The sequence below is a fragment of the Medicago sativa genome, chromosome 1, assembly GCF_051527215.1.
Source record: "Medicago sativa cultivar Bolivia chromosome 1, Bolivia_mono, whole genome shotgun sequence".
NCBI classification, from domain to species: Eukaryota; Viridiplantae; Streptophyta; class Magnoliopsida; order Fabales; family Fabaceae; genus Medicago; species Medicago sativa.
In genome coordinates, this window is record NC_140749.1 from 86,818,072 (window position 1) to 86,836,284 (window position 18,213).

The 18,213-nt window shown below is 34.4% G+C and overlaps 2 protein-coding genes across 2 annotated transcripts; both read right to left on the reverse strand.

Annotated features, from left to right (window-relative positions):
* Positions 1-4,188: 4,188 nt before the first annotated feature.
* Positions 4,189-12,222, reverse strand: LOC146958633 (RNA recognition motif XS domain protein). Its single transcript, XM_085740169.1, has 3 exons — positions 11,302-12,222; positions 8,941-9,248; positions 4,189-4,896 (listed from the first exon to the last, which is right to left on the reverse strand). The coding sequence occupies exons 1-3, from the start codon at positions 12,069-12,071 to the stop codon at positions 4,541-4,543; spliced, it is 1,434 nt and encodes a 477-aa protein (XP_085596295.1). The 5' UTR covers positions 12,072-12,222; the 3' UTR covers positions 4,189-4,540.
* A 996-nt stretch (positions 12,223-13,218) lies between these two features.
* LOC146958634 (anaphase-promoting complex subunit 8-like) lies at positions 13,219-17,844 on the reverse strand. The gene is made up of 4 exons (XM_085740146.1): positions 17,622-17,844; positions 17,204-17,516; positions 13,852-15,099; positions 13,219-13,737 (listed from the first exon to the last, which is right to left on the reverse strand). The coding sequence occupies exons 1-4, from the start codon at positions 17,705-17,707 to the stop codon at positions 13,648-13,650; spliced, it is 1,737 nt and encodes a 578-aa protein (XP_085596272.1). The 5' UTR covers positions 17,708-17,844; the 3' UTR covers positions 13,219-13,647.
* Between the last annotated feature and the right edge of the window lie 369 nt (positions 17,845-18,213).

Below are 18,213 nucleotides of genomic sequence, written 5' to 3' on the forward strand. Positions count from 1 at the left end.
GAAGCGTCAGATAAAGCTAGTAAAAGGGAAACAGCCGGAAAAGAGAGAACGAGGAAGGAGGTGTAGTAGTAATCTCTCAATTCTAATTTTAAATAAATAAATAAAGAAAGAGTTAAAAACAAACAAAAAACCACAAACACACACACACAGAACAGGATGTGTTTGGTTTGAGTGGAGGGTGCAGTACCTGCCACTGCAGAAAGACACAAGCACGCGTACAAATGCACTATTGAGATTTGAGGATAAGGTATAATTCACCATTTGGCTTGGCTTTCTTGGACTTAGATCTACTATGTTTTTTAATAGTGGTTTTAATTATTTAAAAAAAATCGTCATCTTCACTCTTCAAATAGTTGTTATTATTTGAATGAAGAAAAAAACCTCAAATTAAAAACTCGCATAGGTATATTTAGGGGTGTTCACATACCCGTTTAATTCTGTTTTGAGAGAATTTATGGGTCAAACCGATCAAAAATATAAAAAAAAATGCTAACAAATACCGTTAAGTCACTGTTTAAAATATCAAAAGTATCAATTTTTTTGTACTGTGGATGTGTATTTATTAGTTTTACGTATGTTCGATTTATATTTTCAAGAGAATATTTTCTTTTGTAGTTTCCTTAAACAATATCCTTATGACATTTTTCATAAAAATAAAAATAAACCTTATGACACATATTAACATGACTTATATACAAATTGGTTTGGATTTACACGTTTTTAGGATAAAGTCCAAACCAAACTAATAAACAATGGATTGATTTAATTCGGAGTGATCAGGCACATTAAAAACAACGTACAAACTTATCTGAGAATTTTTATCAAATTAATTTTTTTTTTTTAAAAGTCAGTCATATTATTAATAGAAAAATGCTAACAAGTATATTTAGCATATTGTTTAAAAAACAAAGAAAAAAATAACTTTTGCACATAAAGTAGGGTGATTATAACTATGACAATTGTTTGACACGTATTTTCAATACAAATTATTTTTTTATGTATTTTCTAAACAATATTCATAAGGCATTTGTTAGCTCGACCTTTATTAATAAAATAAGACACTAAGGGTGCGCCTACCTATAACTAAGTTGTATTGATGCTCATTGCTACACTTGAGCTAATATGAAAGGCAAATTACATTTAAAATCAAATATTAAATATAATACGTCAACCACACTAAAGGTTCATTGAAACTTAGGGTGTGTTTGATTTGTTAAACAGTAAGTACGGAACAACACAAAACAAAACAACACAGGACAAACTTTTATGGTATTGAATAATTTTTGGTCTTATACGATTTTTTATGGACAAGATCCTATTTTACAATTTTAGGCCAACTTGTATGTGGAACAAAAAGTAGTGCTGAGGTTTAGTGAAGGACAAGAATTTCGGTCTCTTGCCTCCATTTTGTCTTGTCTTTGAAACAGTTTTACAAATCAAACGATGTACAACTGAAGTTGTCATGTTCTGTCTTTCATTCTTTTAGTAAATCAAACGTGATTTGGCTTGACATTTAATACTATCTAGGTATTGTACATATTAATGAAGAAAAAAATATCATATGAACACCGGGTGGGCAAACATACATACAAATAAAAATCTTATGATATGATGTTCACACAAGGTCGAACGGTTTAAATTCTCAATAAAAAAATTTCCCAACCCAAACATTGCAGGTTGGTTTGGATCGTAGTTTGGTTCAGTTTAACTTGAATTGTTGAGGACCCCTAGGCCATACAGTAGATAACCTCATGGATGAAAGATGAAGTTCTTCTCAAATTAGACTAAGGACCCCTAGGCCATACAGTAGATAACCTCATGGATGAAAGATGAAATTCTTCTCAAATTAGACTGAACCAATTAGTTCAAGAAAGGTACTCTATAGGCCTTTGGGTCGCTCAAACATGAATAAATGTCGATTATAAGATAACTTTTGATGGAAAAAAGAGATAATAGGGAGATACTTTTTGATAGGTTTGTGCTATCGGGAGATACATTCTGATCAATTAAGGGCTTTGAACAATAATGAAAGGAGTGGACTATAAAGCAATTATCTTAGTTCAAATGGTTCAACCAGAAATTGGTCAGTTTAATAGTAAGTATGATGATGGTTGTTTTGTAGTTTAATTAAGCCAAAAAGAATTGAGATTGAGCCGATTAAACCACACTCCCCAAAGTCATCCCTTCTCAAAATCATCTATTTCTTTCACTTGCTCTTTCCTTTTTTCAAAGTCCTCATCTTCCTTCCCCTCCAAACTCGCAAACAAATCTTCGTATCACGTTGAAAGTGAGATAGATCCATCGAGTTTCTTATCACTATGCTCATTAACTCTCACCCTATCCACCAAACCTTTATATCTCTTTGACACTTAATAATTATTCAAAATCAACGCCAATTATACTTTCACAATTCTTATTAAATACTATATTTTTTGTGGTTTGACATTTTAATATATTTCTACCAAAAAACAATAATATGGACTTCATTTCATAATTTTTTAAGCAAAAGTTATAAGTGTTATTGTGATTTATGTGATACATCGACATCCCAATGTACCACCGACAACACCTTATAATTATAATAAAAAAGAGAACAGAAAAAAAAAAAACAATTTAAACTTAGTTTCATGAGATATGGCTAATTTATTTCATAGAGCTATTTCTTAATAGGAGCTCATAAAAGATAATTTATTCTATGTTTGCTTCATCGATCGAACAATAGAAAATTTGACAAATAGTGTACAAACATTTTCCATTAAATTAAAGTTAATGCTGACATGTACCCCAAGGACATATGCTAAGGAATTTAAAATAGAAATAATTGTCTTAAAAATTGTGCATTCAACTTGATTTAACTTTTTAAAGTCAAAATTTTGTACTTTTCTATGAAAAATTTCTAATTATGGTTTCTTTATCTTGTGCCCTAAGGGCACAAGATAACAAGACCCTAAATTAAATAACTACCATAAACCCCGTGAACAAAAAAAAAAGTACGGCTGGAAAACCCAGTGAGAAAATACAAATAAAATTTTAAGCAGTGAATATATGCGATAATTCGATTCACTCATTAAAAGGTTGTGATGAACTCCAATCGCATCCACGCATTTCTATGAAAGAAGAGAAATTCTTGTGTAGGAACGAACCTAACATATCATTCTTACAAACAACAAATTAAATCATGACACATCATTGTTTTATTTTAAAATAATTTGGAAATAAACGATTTTCCTTTTGAAATTCATATGTTGAATAATTCATATGTCCAATGAAGAGTTTAAATAATTCATATTTTCCTTAAATTTTGCGAAGAAAACATGAAATGGGAAGAAAGGGATATAAGGAAACAGACAAAGTAATCACCGTGTTTTACTTAGATAACATAATCTTTCATTTTTAAATAATAACATAATCTTTCATTTTTTTAAAAATAACATAACATCATCTTGAAAGTGGTCATTGTTGTTTTTCAACCATGAATGGTGGTGGAAGATATACTTTAGCAAGAGTAAACAAAGAAAGTTCCACCATGAATGGTGGTGGTGGTGATGGAATGGAAGATCATGAACCAGTTGTGGTAAGAAGAGATGGAGAAAGCACTGGTTAATTTTTCATAATTATTTTAAAAGAAAAAAATGGAGTGTCATGTTTTAATTTGTTGTTTGTAAGAATGATATGTTAGGTTCGTTCCTACACAAGAATTTCTCATGAAAGAATTAGCGCACCAATTATCAGTGCCACAAAGACTATGTAGTAGTGGTGACGTCAACTTTGCGAGTTGCAATACCATAAATGAGCAGTGACCATTGCAATAACACAGATAACTGAATCCACAAACTATCGACACCACATCCACCACAACCATTTAGTTAAACTCAATTACAATCTTGAACAACCATATAAAAAAAAAAATATCATAACAAGCATCATTATTCATTTATTACCATGCCCTATACTAACTGCATATCCAAAATAAAAAAATATTAGTAGGAAATGATTAGCAACTAACTAGGAATCGGTGGCTAGAAGAGGGTTTCATTCCATTCATCAATTAAATTAAACTAACTACAGACAATCAACCAAGAATAACTTCATAACGTGCTAGAGATTAATTGATACGGTTTGCAGGAAACGGTAGGTACAAATTTTCATTCCCTGCCACACCAACACAACAGGAAAAATAAAGGCCAATTGTACATAAATAGTCCCCACCCAACAAGGGGAAAAGCGATGACATAAACAAAGACTTTCAATTCCAGCCAATTGACTTTAAAGTAAAAAAAAGAAAATTAATGCTTTCCAGGTTGTGAGATGGCTCTAAAGAAAACAAGTCTTCCTAATTTCTACTGCTAACTACAGCAGGAAAAATCAAGATGAATAAGGAAAATTAGAATAAAAACTATTGGAAAAGTTGCTTCCTAGTGTACATTTTTTTTTTTTAACAAACCTCCTATTGTACATCGAAATAGTCAGTACAACATAACGAAAAAAGCTTCTTCATCGAACAATCCACAAATTATTCCATGTATGTATAGTTCGGAAACTACATGGAGGGCTTGTATTCTCTCCGGCTCTCTATGACTACCTTCTTTCTTGTGTCAAAATCAAGCTTGTCAAGATCAAAAGCAGTTCCTACATAGCCATACAAGACCCTCCTTTTCTCTCCGTTTCTCTCATCAAACTTCACAAGGTTTGGGTTATTCTCATTGTCCTTTCCTAATGTTTGTGCCTGCACGCGAACCCAGTCCTTGCGGCCGTGATTTTCCTTCTTAAAGTGTTCACCAAGCCGCATGGCCTCCTCCAAGCCTGATTTGTCACCAGCAAATTTAATCAATATCATGCCCAAATGACCTTCTTTTCCATACAATGCCTTTGATTTGCCACCCCCAAATCCAAGCTCTGGATAATGCATGAAAATCAGAACGGATAAATATTTGGTCAAAATAAGTATATCATTATCAGATATTTGAGTGGAAGGTTCAGAAGACCCAAGATTTCCTTCAAGTGATTACGGTATATAGTATATATGAGATGGAGAATGATGGAGTATAATATGAAACTTATATGAAACACAAACTTATATAAGACAGGAACTAGAGCAACCTCGACACTAAAGCAACTGTATCTTTAGATTTTTCTAGCTGTGAATTAGAGTAACCTTAACATCTCTAACTTTTCTTGTAATCAATTATTTGCTTTAAATGCCTCTAATTTTTTCCATTTCATAAAGCACTACAAGAAGAGTATAATAGGGCTCATCACAAAGTGAATTGGCACCAAGCAATAACAAGTTTCCTTGAGCAATCAGAGTTCTCTATTTTTGCTTCTATCCCTAAGCCAGTATGAATCATGTCTCCACGACATTATACTTGAAAGTTATGCAGCATTGGCCATAAATATTGTCATTCAAGGCACATAAGCCAGTTAATTTACATCTTAGAGGAGATTCTGAGCCCAACACAATGCTATGCTTGCCAAAGAAAATCATTAGATTGAAACTGATGGAAGTAGAAAGGAGGAAAAGGGTTTAAAACAAACCATCTGTAAACCATCTATATCATGAGAATAAGGAGAGTATAAAAGAGGATGCTTAAAAATAAAAAACAGATTTGAAGTTATCTAAATTTCTACCCCACCAGTATAGACTATTCCTTTGGGACAAAACATACCAATGTATAACCTAATATTACTAAAACCAAAACCAGGTTTAAATGAAATTGGCTTTAGAGTATTTGTAATCACAAAATAAATAACAAACTTAAACACTTGTTATGACTTATGATACAATAATATGGGCATACAAGATGCAATTATATTTCACACCAGTCATTAAAAAAAGGTAGAAAAAATATACGATCAGGAAAAGCTAAATCCAATGAGTACAACAATAATCATTCCATTTGCATGAGCTCAGGTGACAAAACACACAACGAAAACAACATAACTCATACAAATTAAAACAGAAACTAGGCCAGGAAGCGCATAGAATAAATCAACCCCTTTTCCCTGTTGAAGAACAAGGCAATCGTGTTGTATTGTCTAGATAAAAAAGGCAACCAAACTCCAAGTCTAGTTTTAAATGTCTAACCTCAAAATAACATCCTTAATGCTATGTGCAAAAAACAACGTAGTTAAGCATCAACCAGGTTAATGTAGGGATTTGCTACACTAAATGAAGAACTAAGCCACAATTATTGACACCTACTCTCTTGATTGAACATCAGATGTCAATAAAAGAACAAAACATGCATGTGCATAAATGTACTGTCACATCTTCCATGCATAAATGGATAGGTAATAACAGGTGTGCACATGCACAATTCAATATTTTCAAACTCAATGAATAACCGGGTACTCGATGCAAAACCAAAACAGTTTCACATCCACTAAAATGATTTCAGAAACAATATACATATATTGAAGAGTTCCCTCACAATAACATTCACCAGACTTATTTTCTTCAGGTCGTACAATCTATTGTCATTAAATTAAAACATCAACACAAGCACATGTATAAATGCATAGCTACATGCGTTTGTAGTTCTTATGTATATAAATGGACAGGTATATTGGTTCACACTTCACACTACTTTCATAATTGTACAATTATGAATCTAGCCCAAAAATATCAACACAAATCAATGATATTAATGATGAATGACATTTTATGGCAGCAAGTTCAAAATTCCCCATAACAATACAGTGCTTGGCGTTGTGGCTATAAAAAAAAATAATAAACATGCATACTTACATACATGTAATTAAGTAGGTAGGTATGTAGAAACAAAAAAAACAGCTGGGAAAAAAAACTACAAACAATAGAATAAACAAAGTTCATCAATAGTATGTGACAAGGTTTGGCCTTCACTTGTCATTGTGTGCAGCCCTACACCAAAGTATTTCAAATAGAAGATAAAAAAACACACAAAAGCTTAAATTACTATGAACAATTCATAATTTGCATGCTCATGGGTCATGATAGTATCGATAGTATCAAAACTCGGTTTCAAACTACTCATTATTGCTTTCCTGTTCTCGCTTCGGGTCCCACAGTATAAAACAATTTGATTTAATAGAAAACCAATGGCCCAGAACAAGAAATTGACCGCAATATAATTATGGATAAGGACAGTTCATTTGATAGGAAGGGTGGTGGAAAGGAAAAGAGTACAGTGGACATTTAAAATGGAACGGATAGTTTACCTTGGGTTAAAAGAGGAAGAGTTTCTAATAGATCTTCAACTCAACTGTCTCTAAAACAAAATAAATCACATCCACTCTAACTAAATTATAAGCATCATCTCAAGGAACTGCTGATGACATGGCCCCACTCCACTCAAGAAATGCACCACAGACAAACACATCATCAGACATCAATACCGTTTTCACTATCTGAGCAGTTGGTACTAAACTTTTCAATATAATACACAATTGACTGTGCAACACATCCTTACATTCCATGTAGTTTCTCTCTCATTGAAGAGTTATATATATTGAGCAATGACTAATGAGCAGCCGAATTGTCAGGTAGATAGGCCTACAAGAAAGTGCGAGCAGCCGAAGCCTGCCCAATTCCGGAACCTTGAGTTTATAAAATAATTTCAACGAATACCTAAAATATGAATTGATGAAAAAGTTGAAAACCTTCTAATGATCCAAAGACCGTTTACTCAAGTTGTCTGAGTAGCAAAATTAACGAATACCTAAAATAGGAAATGATCAATATTTGAAAACCATCTAATGGCCCAAAGTCCATCTACTCAAGTTGTATGAATCGCCAATGTGCCATGGTCAACACTTCTGAATTTCTAATCTAAGTAAATCATGAAGGACAGAGATGATGTACCTATTCTCAATCTACATTGTTGTGTATTCTCAATCTTTCTTAGTCCCTTTCAGAACAATATGTGATAATGTAGATTGCGTAGCACAACTGACAATAACCACATACAAAAAGATGACATAAAAGGGAAGTAATGAAAGGTCACGCAGATTATTGATGGCTTAGCTTTTGATAAAGAAAAAAAAGAAAAAAAACGCAGTACAATAGTCAAGCCAGAGCAAGAACCTATGGTGAAAATATGTAAGAGAGGACTAACGTATAATGTAAATGATATACACACGCATTTACTTCTAACAATCTACCTGCCTATATGTGGGGGTATGTATCTGTCTATATAATATGTGACTTTATGTATGTATAGAAGTAAGCCAAAAGGATTAACCACAAGAACTTTCAAGGAAACAAGAATTATCACAGTCAATAATTCCTCATAAATAACCGCAAAGGTTTACCCATGACTAAAAAAGAGACTAGATAGCAGATAAGAATAAATATGCTAGTAAATAGTCAAGCAAAAAAGTAAAGATAAGCAAAAAACAGAAAAGATGGACAAAGCAGCAGATGCTTTTAACTTCCCAAGAGCTATAATTCTAATCCGATGGACAGATAAGCAAATCCACCATTGGATAACTGGCATAAGACGCTTTCAAACAGAATTTTCACAATAAAAGACACTTTCGAAATAAAATAAAAACACCAACTTCTACAAAAATAGAAAACACAGACAATTGGCACCTACCACAAGTGTAAATTGGTAACCACTTAAAATACTGAGTCTCACTGGTGTTTCAGTTCCTGATTTTATGTTCATGACACAAGTCCTATATAATTGAAACTGCCTGTCCTCGCATTATCCTCAAAGAGATAACGTCATAACTACTCTTATGTGTCATGCGTTATAAGATTTCCATTGAAATGTAGCCTAAAGCATAGATTGACTAACAAAGAAACATCAGCGAAGGTAACTACGTGTATCCAGATTCCAGACAAAACTGCTATAAAGGGCTGCACAGCCAGCATGCAAGATTTTAACCTAATTATTCAAATCTTAAAGAGACGTTGTAACAGAAAATGATAAAGAATGGAGGGGCGTATTATACCTCTAAGTTTATTATCCATCCATTTGTTTCCCAAACCCTCCATACGACCATCTCTCCCTTTTCCGGTGTTTGTGTTGTGGATGATCACCAAAGGTGGCCACATGATCAGGTCATCCTGATTTGCTTCTGCTTCATCAGCAGATAGATACTGATATGCCTTTGAGTTATCAGGAGGCTTTGAGTGATTCCAACCCATTAAGACACACAGAGCTTTGTGAAATCCCAAATGATCAACACGTAAATCAGCATAATCTGAGTTGAACGTGTGCATAATGAGAGCATGTATATCTGAAAAATCTTTAGCAGCCCTGAAATTTGGAATATGAAGTTCATTGAAGAATATATTTTAGGTGCATCGTAGGTACAAAAAGAAAATAAACTTAAGTTACATATAAAAAAAAAAAAAAACATCATGGGACTACTCCAGAAAAAGCGAGGAACCCCCACCAACTCGCAAATCAGCATCATTACAAGGTTTGGTAATAAATGTTTTGGATGTTTAAATTTTCAGACATACATAACAATCACCAAAGTTATAAAGACACCTTTAAAATGCACGACAAATAGACTCATTTTTCCGGATATGATAATTCCCAAGTAGCTCTAAAGAGATACACAAGAGTAACTCTAACCGGCACAAATATTCCTCAACAGAGTTTTCTTCTCTCAAAGGGATTCAAATATATGCAGACATATAACAGAGCAGGCGAACAACCAAAACTCAACTTCAGAAGCAATGTTCTAAACGGCACCAACAGGGTTATGACAAGGAACCGGTAAAGCCAAGTTCCAATAGAAAAGGGACAACTAAGTTCTAAAAGTCTGACAAAAAGGAACGTACAAAGAAGCAAGAGAAAATTTATATATGTAAACCCGGTTCTAAAGTTCTGATTGAAGGATCAGAGATAGATTGCAGTTTTCTTGTCTATTTAAATAATAAACAGAAACTAACTTTGTTAAATGAAGTTCTATTACCCTAATTCAAAATGTTTTGATACTAAATTTAATTTACCATAAATAAAAAATCAGTTTCAATCGTAATAAGTAATAACTAACAAAGAACATACTCAAACTATCAGTCCGCCTCATGACCAACCTATACGAAAGACTAAAGAAACTATATATTGGACCAGGAGGCTTACACAGGCAAGAATTAGTAAGTTGGAAAATGACGAGAGCAACTGTCATTTCATAAATCAACGTTAGAATTAAAATACAAAATGACACATAAGCGTTGACATAGTAGAAGGCAGAAGCCATAAAGAGATATAAACTGTTCACAGGCACAAGGGCTCTAATGTAGCACAATAACTTCAAACATTCAAAAACAGAGCATACGTATGTCAGAAAACACAGGAGCTGTAGCCAGGTTACAAGGCAAAAAAATATTAACAAAACCTTGCCGCCTGCCAATCACCAAAACAGACATTAGAGGTAGGTCATAGAAGTTACATAAAACTATGTGACATGGAACCATGAGATTGTAAGTGTATCTGATGAAAAACTAAATTCCCAATATACTAAATCCTACAGACCACCAACAAACTTGATCTGAACTACAAGTGGTTTGTAAGCACCACTTCCAGGAATTTCTAACGGAACAAGCATATCAACAGCAGAAATATATAAGCTCAATAAATATTAAAAACACATACAATAAGAATGTTCACATACAAATAAGTTATATGTAAACAACTCTTTATAAGCAATAGAAATCAACAATGTAAAATACAAGTAGATAAACTTAAAGGGCTCACTAACTCGCTATTTTCCAATTGTATATCGCAACATATAATATCCTTATCAAAACTTACTGGGTAGCCTAGACAATGTCGCATGAACAAAAACAAAACTAGTTTCCAGCAAGTGTGAATTCACAGCTGACCAAATAAATTGTGACTTTTAGAGTAATAACTCCAAATACCCATAAATATGACATAGCAAGTTTTCCAACTAAATCCACTGCAGTCAAATACAAACAAGGAACCAAATTTGGCAGACTGTTTCAAGGGCCAAGTTTGCTAGGTTATTCATGCCCAGATTTTGAGAGTAACTTCAGTTAACAAAATGGAAATAATAGTGTCGGTCAAATGGGGATTAAAAAAAATAGGATCACGGCCTGAATGCTAAAGCTAAGTCATAAATCAACCAACCAACATCCACTACACAACTGAGCTTCACAAGTTTACGTGACAGACAGATTAATCATTAAAGCAAAACGATCATACTATACAGTTTTCTTCTAATTTTTCACGCCCTAAAAGCCTGTAACCTCATTACCTTTAATATCATACGAATAAATTCAAAACAGATGAACAAAACAGAAACAATGAAAATCAGCAGAAATATATTCAACCAAACCTGTTACTGCCACTGCCACTGCCACAAGCAATGCACTGAACCCGCCCTTGTTTTCCATCCTCCAACAAACTCTTCTTCAACAAAGGATTATCATTTATCAACCTAACATAGTGAAGAAATTTTTTCTTCAAAGAATCCTGATCAACCTGCACATGCCTAGCATTATTACCACTACCAACCCCATCAACCCTTAATTGCTTAGAAGGTCTCAAATCACTGGGACCCGCCGGAAACTCACCACCAACAGGAACTCTATTAGCAAACCCATTAGCATTACGCAAAAGCTGTTCCCTTTGTCTTGCAAATTCATCTCTACCATCCTCCCCGTATTTTCTCTTCACTGAGGCGGCTTCCATTGGATTCTGGTAATCGGGTCGGGGAGGAAACGTGAAGCGGTCAATCGGGCAAGGGCGAGGTGGGGGAGCAAAGTCTTGATAATCAGGAGGTAGAGCGAAGTAGGATCGGACGCTACCGTCCGCGAGGATGATAGTTCGTCGTTCTAGCATGTGGAAGCCGTAGGCCGGAGGTGGTGGTGGACCAGGTTCAGGGAATTGAAAGGGGATTAGTGCAGGGTGGTCGTTTGAGAGTTTGGGGCTGGGATTAGGGTTAGGTTTTTGGTTAGGGTTAGGTTTGGGATTAGAATTATTAATGTTGGCTTTGGATTTAGGATCGGAGGGAGATTTAGTGCTGGTGGTGGTGGTGGTGGCCGGTGCGGCGGAGGAGGAGGAGTTGGATTCCCATCGGGTTTTGCGGTGGTTGCCGCCGGCCATCCTGCTGCAGTGAAATGGATTAGGGAATAATGCTAGCTGCTTAAACTAAGATGTTCGCTGTTGCTTGATTATTCTCTCTTCTCTTATTTTATAGCTTAAATCTTTTTTCTTCCTTCCTCAACTTCACTTTTCTTGCTATCTTCTCACAAGTGGAGTGGGTAAGGATTAAGTTAGCTTGTTTATATTTTTTGTTTGACAAAAAAGTAAGTTTTGTTTCTACCACACGTCATGTAAAAGTGAGTTAAATTATAAATTTGTGTGTTACTATGTTAGATTTTAGAACCGGTTAAAAATAGTAACTTTATGTATAATTGTTTTAGTCCCCAATTTCTTTAGGGGTTTAGTCCCCAAAATTAATTTCTCAAAAGAAAAAAATGTCGAACATAATTTTATAGAGTTAGAATTGTTTATGACACTTAAAAAAACTGCAATGTATATCAATGAATACATGTGGCAATATAATTAATGCATTTGTAAAACTTGTTTACGTAGACAATGCATATCAATATCAATTAAACCCTTTTAATCATGCCAAGCAACTTAATCTATAACTTGTATCTAATGTAGTGTCAAATTAGTTCCCGAATTATATTAGTCTTTGAATTATACCTCTTGCTAGCAAATTAGTCCATAACTTATATTATTTTGTCAAATCGATCCTTATAAGTTAATACAACGTCCAAATTGTTCAACGTAGTTCAAAATTTGGCTCTTTTTTTGCTTATTTGCATATTCCAATGGGGTAGATGCTCAACTTAACAATTTTAGGAGACGGATTGGTGATTTACCCCAACAAAGAAAACTACAAAACAAAGACATAGATGTTACACCCTAATAAATCATAGCGCTAATATGTATTAACATGAGAGATAAAGGATCACCTTTATTACACATCCAAAAAAAAACCTAGGAAACCACCCCTTTATAAGGGCAAAACCCTAGGATTATGTTTTAGACCAGAGCAATTATTATTCAAAAAGACTTCATCTCAAATTCGGTCCACTTATTTGTTTTCTCCAAAGAGTCTAAAGACAAAATCGCACATACAAAAATAAAAATAAAAATAAAACTCACATGAAGTGTATTTTTTAGAAACGACACACGTTAAGTGTTAAAAAGTGAGAAATTGCATATTTAAACCCTTACCTTTGTATGTAAAATATCTCTGCATATCCCGAGTTTGGTTCATTTCATTTAGTACAATGATATCCGTAAATAAAATAAAAAATTAATATTAGGTTTTCAAATTCAATACCTTTATGCTGTCTAATCTCTTACATTTTTACAAAATCAAACGGTCCCTAATCTGTTTATCCAATTATAGAATAGAAGAAAGGTTCTTCTAGCTTTCAGACTCTTGTTCTTGAGAACCAGATCACTACTTTGAACAAAATGTGATATGATGCTTGTCTACTAGTTAGTGCAGCATGGTAGTGCATTTTGCAGTATTAAAGTACGAGAATGATTCTTATCATTTTCATATTTGCCATTAGTTCTGCTCCAGCACAAAGTATGGGAATGAATCTAAACCAAAGTTGAAAATTGCAGCACAACACCAGTGCTTCATCAAAAGACATTATGGAGGAAAGTGCTCAACATCCGCTGGAGGGAAACTAGATTGTGTCGATTGCAGTCCTCTTAGTAAACTTTTTGCAGTCTCCGTCTCCTGAAAGAATGACTTTGATTATTAAATGATTTGGTATGAACAAATTGTTTCAAATTGAAAGTGTAGATATTATCAAATAAATAAGTTGAGTGTAGTTAAATATTTTTTACTCACAGGACCAGTATAATCGAGAAGACGTGTACAATAAACCTCTGCTTCTTCAGTTCTTCTTGTTGATTTGTAATAATGAGCAAGATAGAGCAAAGCCTCAATCATGTTAGGTCCTTCCCTCTCTTCAGATTCCATCCTCTCTAAATCCTTTCTGTAGTAAAATGCTGCCTCTTCAGTGCGTCCCAACTCTGAATGCAGCTTTGCAAGGTTATGCACAGCAATTGCTTCCCCATCATCACAGTTTGATGCCCTTCTGTAACACTTTATTGCCTCATCGAGCTTGCGAAGCTGGTCAGTTTCATAGCATTGAGCCATTGCTATCCACAGTCGGGAATCATTTGGGTGCAAGAAAACAGCTTTTTTGAAGTAATGAAGCGCGTATAAAGGCATACACATCACCTCATAAGCTTGTCCTAGTCCATACAAAGCACGATAATCACACGGGTCTATTTCAACTGCCCGACGATAGGCATTCACAGCAGCGGGAGTGTTTTTCATCTCAACAAACTCATGACCCATAAGTGTCCAAGCAGAGAGATAATTTTTGTCCAGTTTAAGGGCTCTCTTAAAATATAGAACTGATTTTTCATGTTGCCCCTTTAAACTGTAATAATTCCCAATAATACAACAAGATTCAGGTCTGTATTTATCAGTCATGAATACTCTATGGGCAAGGTAACTCAAACCAGAAAAGCATTCCTTAGCATAAAGCACATTGGAGTACATATCCATGTCTTCCACTCTGTAAGGATCAATCCTCAGCAGTTCTTCAAATATAGCTTCAACTTGATCAAATTCTTTCAAACTGTACTGGGCTTTAGCAATTTGAGCTTGGATGTAATTACTAAAACCAAAAGTTCCGAGTAAATATTCATATTTTGACAGAGACTCATTATGCATCCTTAGTTTTTGGTAGAGACTGGCAAGAAAAAAATCCTTCATCCAATGACTACTGACATTAAGACTATTTAAAATAACAACTGAAGTGCATAAGGATTGCAGCTCAGTCCAGGCATTCCAGTTCCAAGGGTAGCTATTTACAGATTCCACAAGAACTGTACGCGCCAAATTATCATTGCCTTTCTGTTTCAGTATAAGACCATATAAGTACAAACAAAAGGGATCAATTGTTCCATTCTTGCGGAGTGTAGACAACTCCCTCTCTAAAGAAACCAATTCCTGATTCACAGCATCACTTTTACCCAGACCCTCAAGTTCTATCATCTCTTCCTCTTTTCGCTTTTCTCCTGCCTGTAGGAAGTGCAGAGCATGGACAAAGAAGTTAGACATGTAAAATTCCAAAACCCCAAAAAAACTCAGTTCTTTCAAACTGATATGATGTACATTAATTTAGAAGAAAAATATACTGCATCAGACCATGAGTTGTTTGTGCTAATATTAGCATGCAACAGTGCCCAATGGATTATCTTCATTTAGATTTTACTCAAGAAAAAGTGAGAAGTTAAATGGAAGAATATGACATGACTAATAGCATAAGAGGCAGAAGACTAGGGATTGACAAAACTAACCATAAGAGGCAGAAAAAAATCTTTTCGAAAAGGGTTTAGATGAAAACTGTCAATGTCTTAAAGAAAGACCTGAAGTCAGTTTGTGTAACAGAAAGCACATTACATTGATAATAGACAAGTAACAAGAAATTACTGCGTTTGCTATTGGATTTAGCTTCATATATTGCATACACAAAGTGCTTTCAAAAATTACATTTATGCTGCAAACAGCAAGATTTCAAAAATAACTAAAAAGCGGCCTCATGCTTTAACTTGAATATATTTTTGTAATCTCTCGTTCTTAAAAACATTCTGCTTCAGGCATAAAACTATTTCTTTCATAAGTGCTTGTTAAACTGACACCTGTGCCTACTTTCCAAGTTTTATTTACGGAAAACGCTGTTTGATGTAGAACATTTTTTTGAATGACTAATACATGCAAATGAATATTCACTTATTCAGCAACATTGTCATATTACACACACAACTTCATGGAAAGTTTGTATCCTTTTAAACAAAATGTTAATAGGATACATTTATAAGAAATACCAATTTTAAGGCCAACAGCCAGCCAGAGTTTTAACTTTTACTGGGTTGCGACATCTAATATCAGCATACTATCTCTCTAATCGGTGATTACATATCCAACTTACTTTCCAACAGCACTAATCAGATTTAAAAGATGGCTATGACCTTCTTTAATTTGAAGGCAGCATAGCAAATTGCAACAGATATTTGAAATAGATACTCAAGACAGACATTGTTGAGACACATCTTAGACTTGACATGAGGGGACCATGAAGAGATGACATGTCAGTCACCTGGTGTGCTTTGTTCATTGTAACCCTGCACCCAACTCAAATCAAATAAAAGAGAATGGACATAGACTGCCTTCTATGTTCTGGCCTAATGTTGCTACATGCTCAGTAAACTTTGCAACCCCACTTCAACAATTATAGGAATTTAGCTTCAATCAAAAAGTAAATATACAATAAAGCATATGTTGTCAATAATGGCAGTTAGCACCACTAACACGGAAGTTTGTCGTGTCACGGTGGGTGACAACCTCCACACACGCCATAGCATCCCAGAGTTGAGCTTTTTGCGATTTTTCGCTATTGCAGCACAAAAGAGTTTGAGTAATTTGTTTCATTTTCCAGTAATTATAGTTTATTAGTATTAAATGTATAATGATTCCTAAATATATCAAGTAACGTTTAATAATAATTCCTGCAGTCATCTCAGTTTTGGGGTTGACTGCTCCGTTGTGCTATCCTGAACTGACAACATAGCAAATATCCCCCCAAAATGGAACTCAACAAAATCAGCATAATTAATCACAATCTATTTAGCTGACAAGCACAAACATCCCCCAACCCAAAACAGACTTTGCCACAAAAATTGAAGTAAACACATGCATAATTGACATGCTTTTAACTCTCCTCTACCTTCACAAAATCATCTCGTCGTTACTAAAGTTTGTGCTAATTAAAATATCAAACATCAAGAATGACCCATCAACACAACATACACACCCATATAAACAGAAAATGCAAACTCTCCATAATACTACTACATCAAAGTCCACAATAAACATAAGAACTCCAATGCATTTGACATTATAAAAAAACTAATTAACCAACAATTTCGTTTATAACGTATCGCTCAACTGCAAAACTAATCCTGAGATCTATTTAAGGAGTTAAACCCTCACAACATATGTTTTTCCAAACGAACCAGCTAGAAATCAAATTCAAATACCTAACCACAATGTACTACTAATCCAATGTTGGTAAAAATAATTTCAGCGTAAGCAAAAATTGACACAGAAAAGTAATTAAACTAACCAGATAGAGAGCATAAGATCTTAAGAAGAGCGATTTGCGTCCAATTTGATCCCGTAGAACATGAGCAGCTCTCTTATATTCACGGCAATCAAAATAAGACTTCGCCAAAAGATAAAAATCACCATCAACAACTTCGTCCTCCTCCATAACCGGCGTAGCGACATACGAAACACCTGCAATCGGCGTCGTCATTGTAATCTCATGAGTACGATACTTCCGACGAATACTTGAACTTCCACGCTGAAACCTCGTATTCGAAGGCGTGAATTTCGATGGATCTTGCACTTCGATTCCTACCAATTGCTCCGCCGCCCTGCATTTTCATCAATACGAAATGAAACGTCGTCGTTTAAGGAATAGGGAAAATGAGAGAAGGAATAGATATTTAGATTAGGGTTTAAAGAAGTTTGAAATATACCATTTGGAAGCGGAATAGAGACAACGATTGCTGAGTTGACGAATTGCGATGCGAAGTTCGCTTCTGCAACTTTCCTTTGAACTCATCTGCTTCTGCTTTTGGTCCCTCCCACTCTCTTCTCTGCAACGGTAAGTTTTGTTTGAATTTTCAATTATAAAATTTTGAACAATGGCTCATTAGTTCATTATAACAAAATGACTAATTTGTCCTCAATTTGAAAATATCATAGACTATTTTCATATTACTTTTTGTTAAACACTAAATTAAGCTGTGAGAAAACTGTGAGAGATCAAATTAGATCTTCAATGGTAACCTTCTACTAACATTAAAAAATTATAAATAATCACTAAATACCTCTATTAATTTTCATTGAGTATTAACACCTACTCCAAAGATGAACGTCTAAAACTCGATTCACTTAAACTTTTTTTTCTTAATGTTTTTTGGTTACTTTTTTGGTGGTGGCCGGGGTTTGAACCTCGGACCTTGCATATTTTTAAGCATTGTCCATACCAACTGAGCTAAGCTCACAAGGACTTTTTTTCTTAATCTCATAAAATATGCGGCGGTGATTGAAAAATGCATGTATTTT

Bases quoted from the DNA above. Each gene is read 5' to 3' on its own strand.
- LOC146958633 (XM_085740169.1), bottom strand. From the start codon at position 12,071: ATGGCCGGCGGCAACCACCGCAAAACCCGATGGGAATCCAACTCCTCC. The intron at 9,249-11,301 runs GTTTGGTTGAAT...TCCAAATTTCAG, and splicing joins AGTGGCAGTGGCAGTAACAG to GGCTGCTAAAGATTTTTCAG. The intron at 4,897-8,940 runs GTATAATACGCC...TGCATTATCCAG, and splicing joins GATGGATAATAAACTTAGAG to AGCTTGGATTTGGGGGTGGC.
- LOC146958634 (XM_085740146.1), bottom strand. From the start codon at position 17,707: ATGAGTTCAAAGGAAAGTTGCAGAAGCGAACTTCGCATCGCAATTCGT. The intron at 17,517-17,621 runs GTATATTTCAAA...ATGAAAATGCAG, and splicing joins CTCTATTCCGCTTCCAAATG to GGCGGCGGAGCAATTGGTAG. The intron at 13,738-13,851 runs GTGAGTAAAAAA...TCATTCTTTCAG, and splicing joins TTCTCGATTATACTGGTCCT to GAGACGGAGACTGCAAAAAG.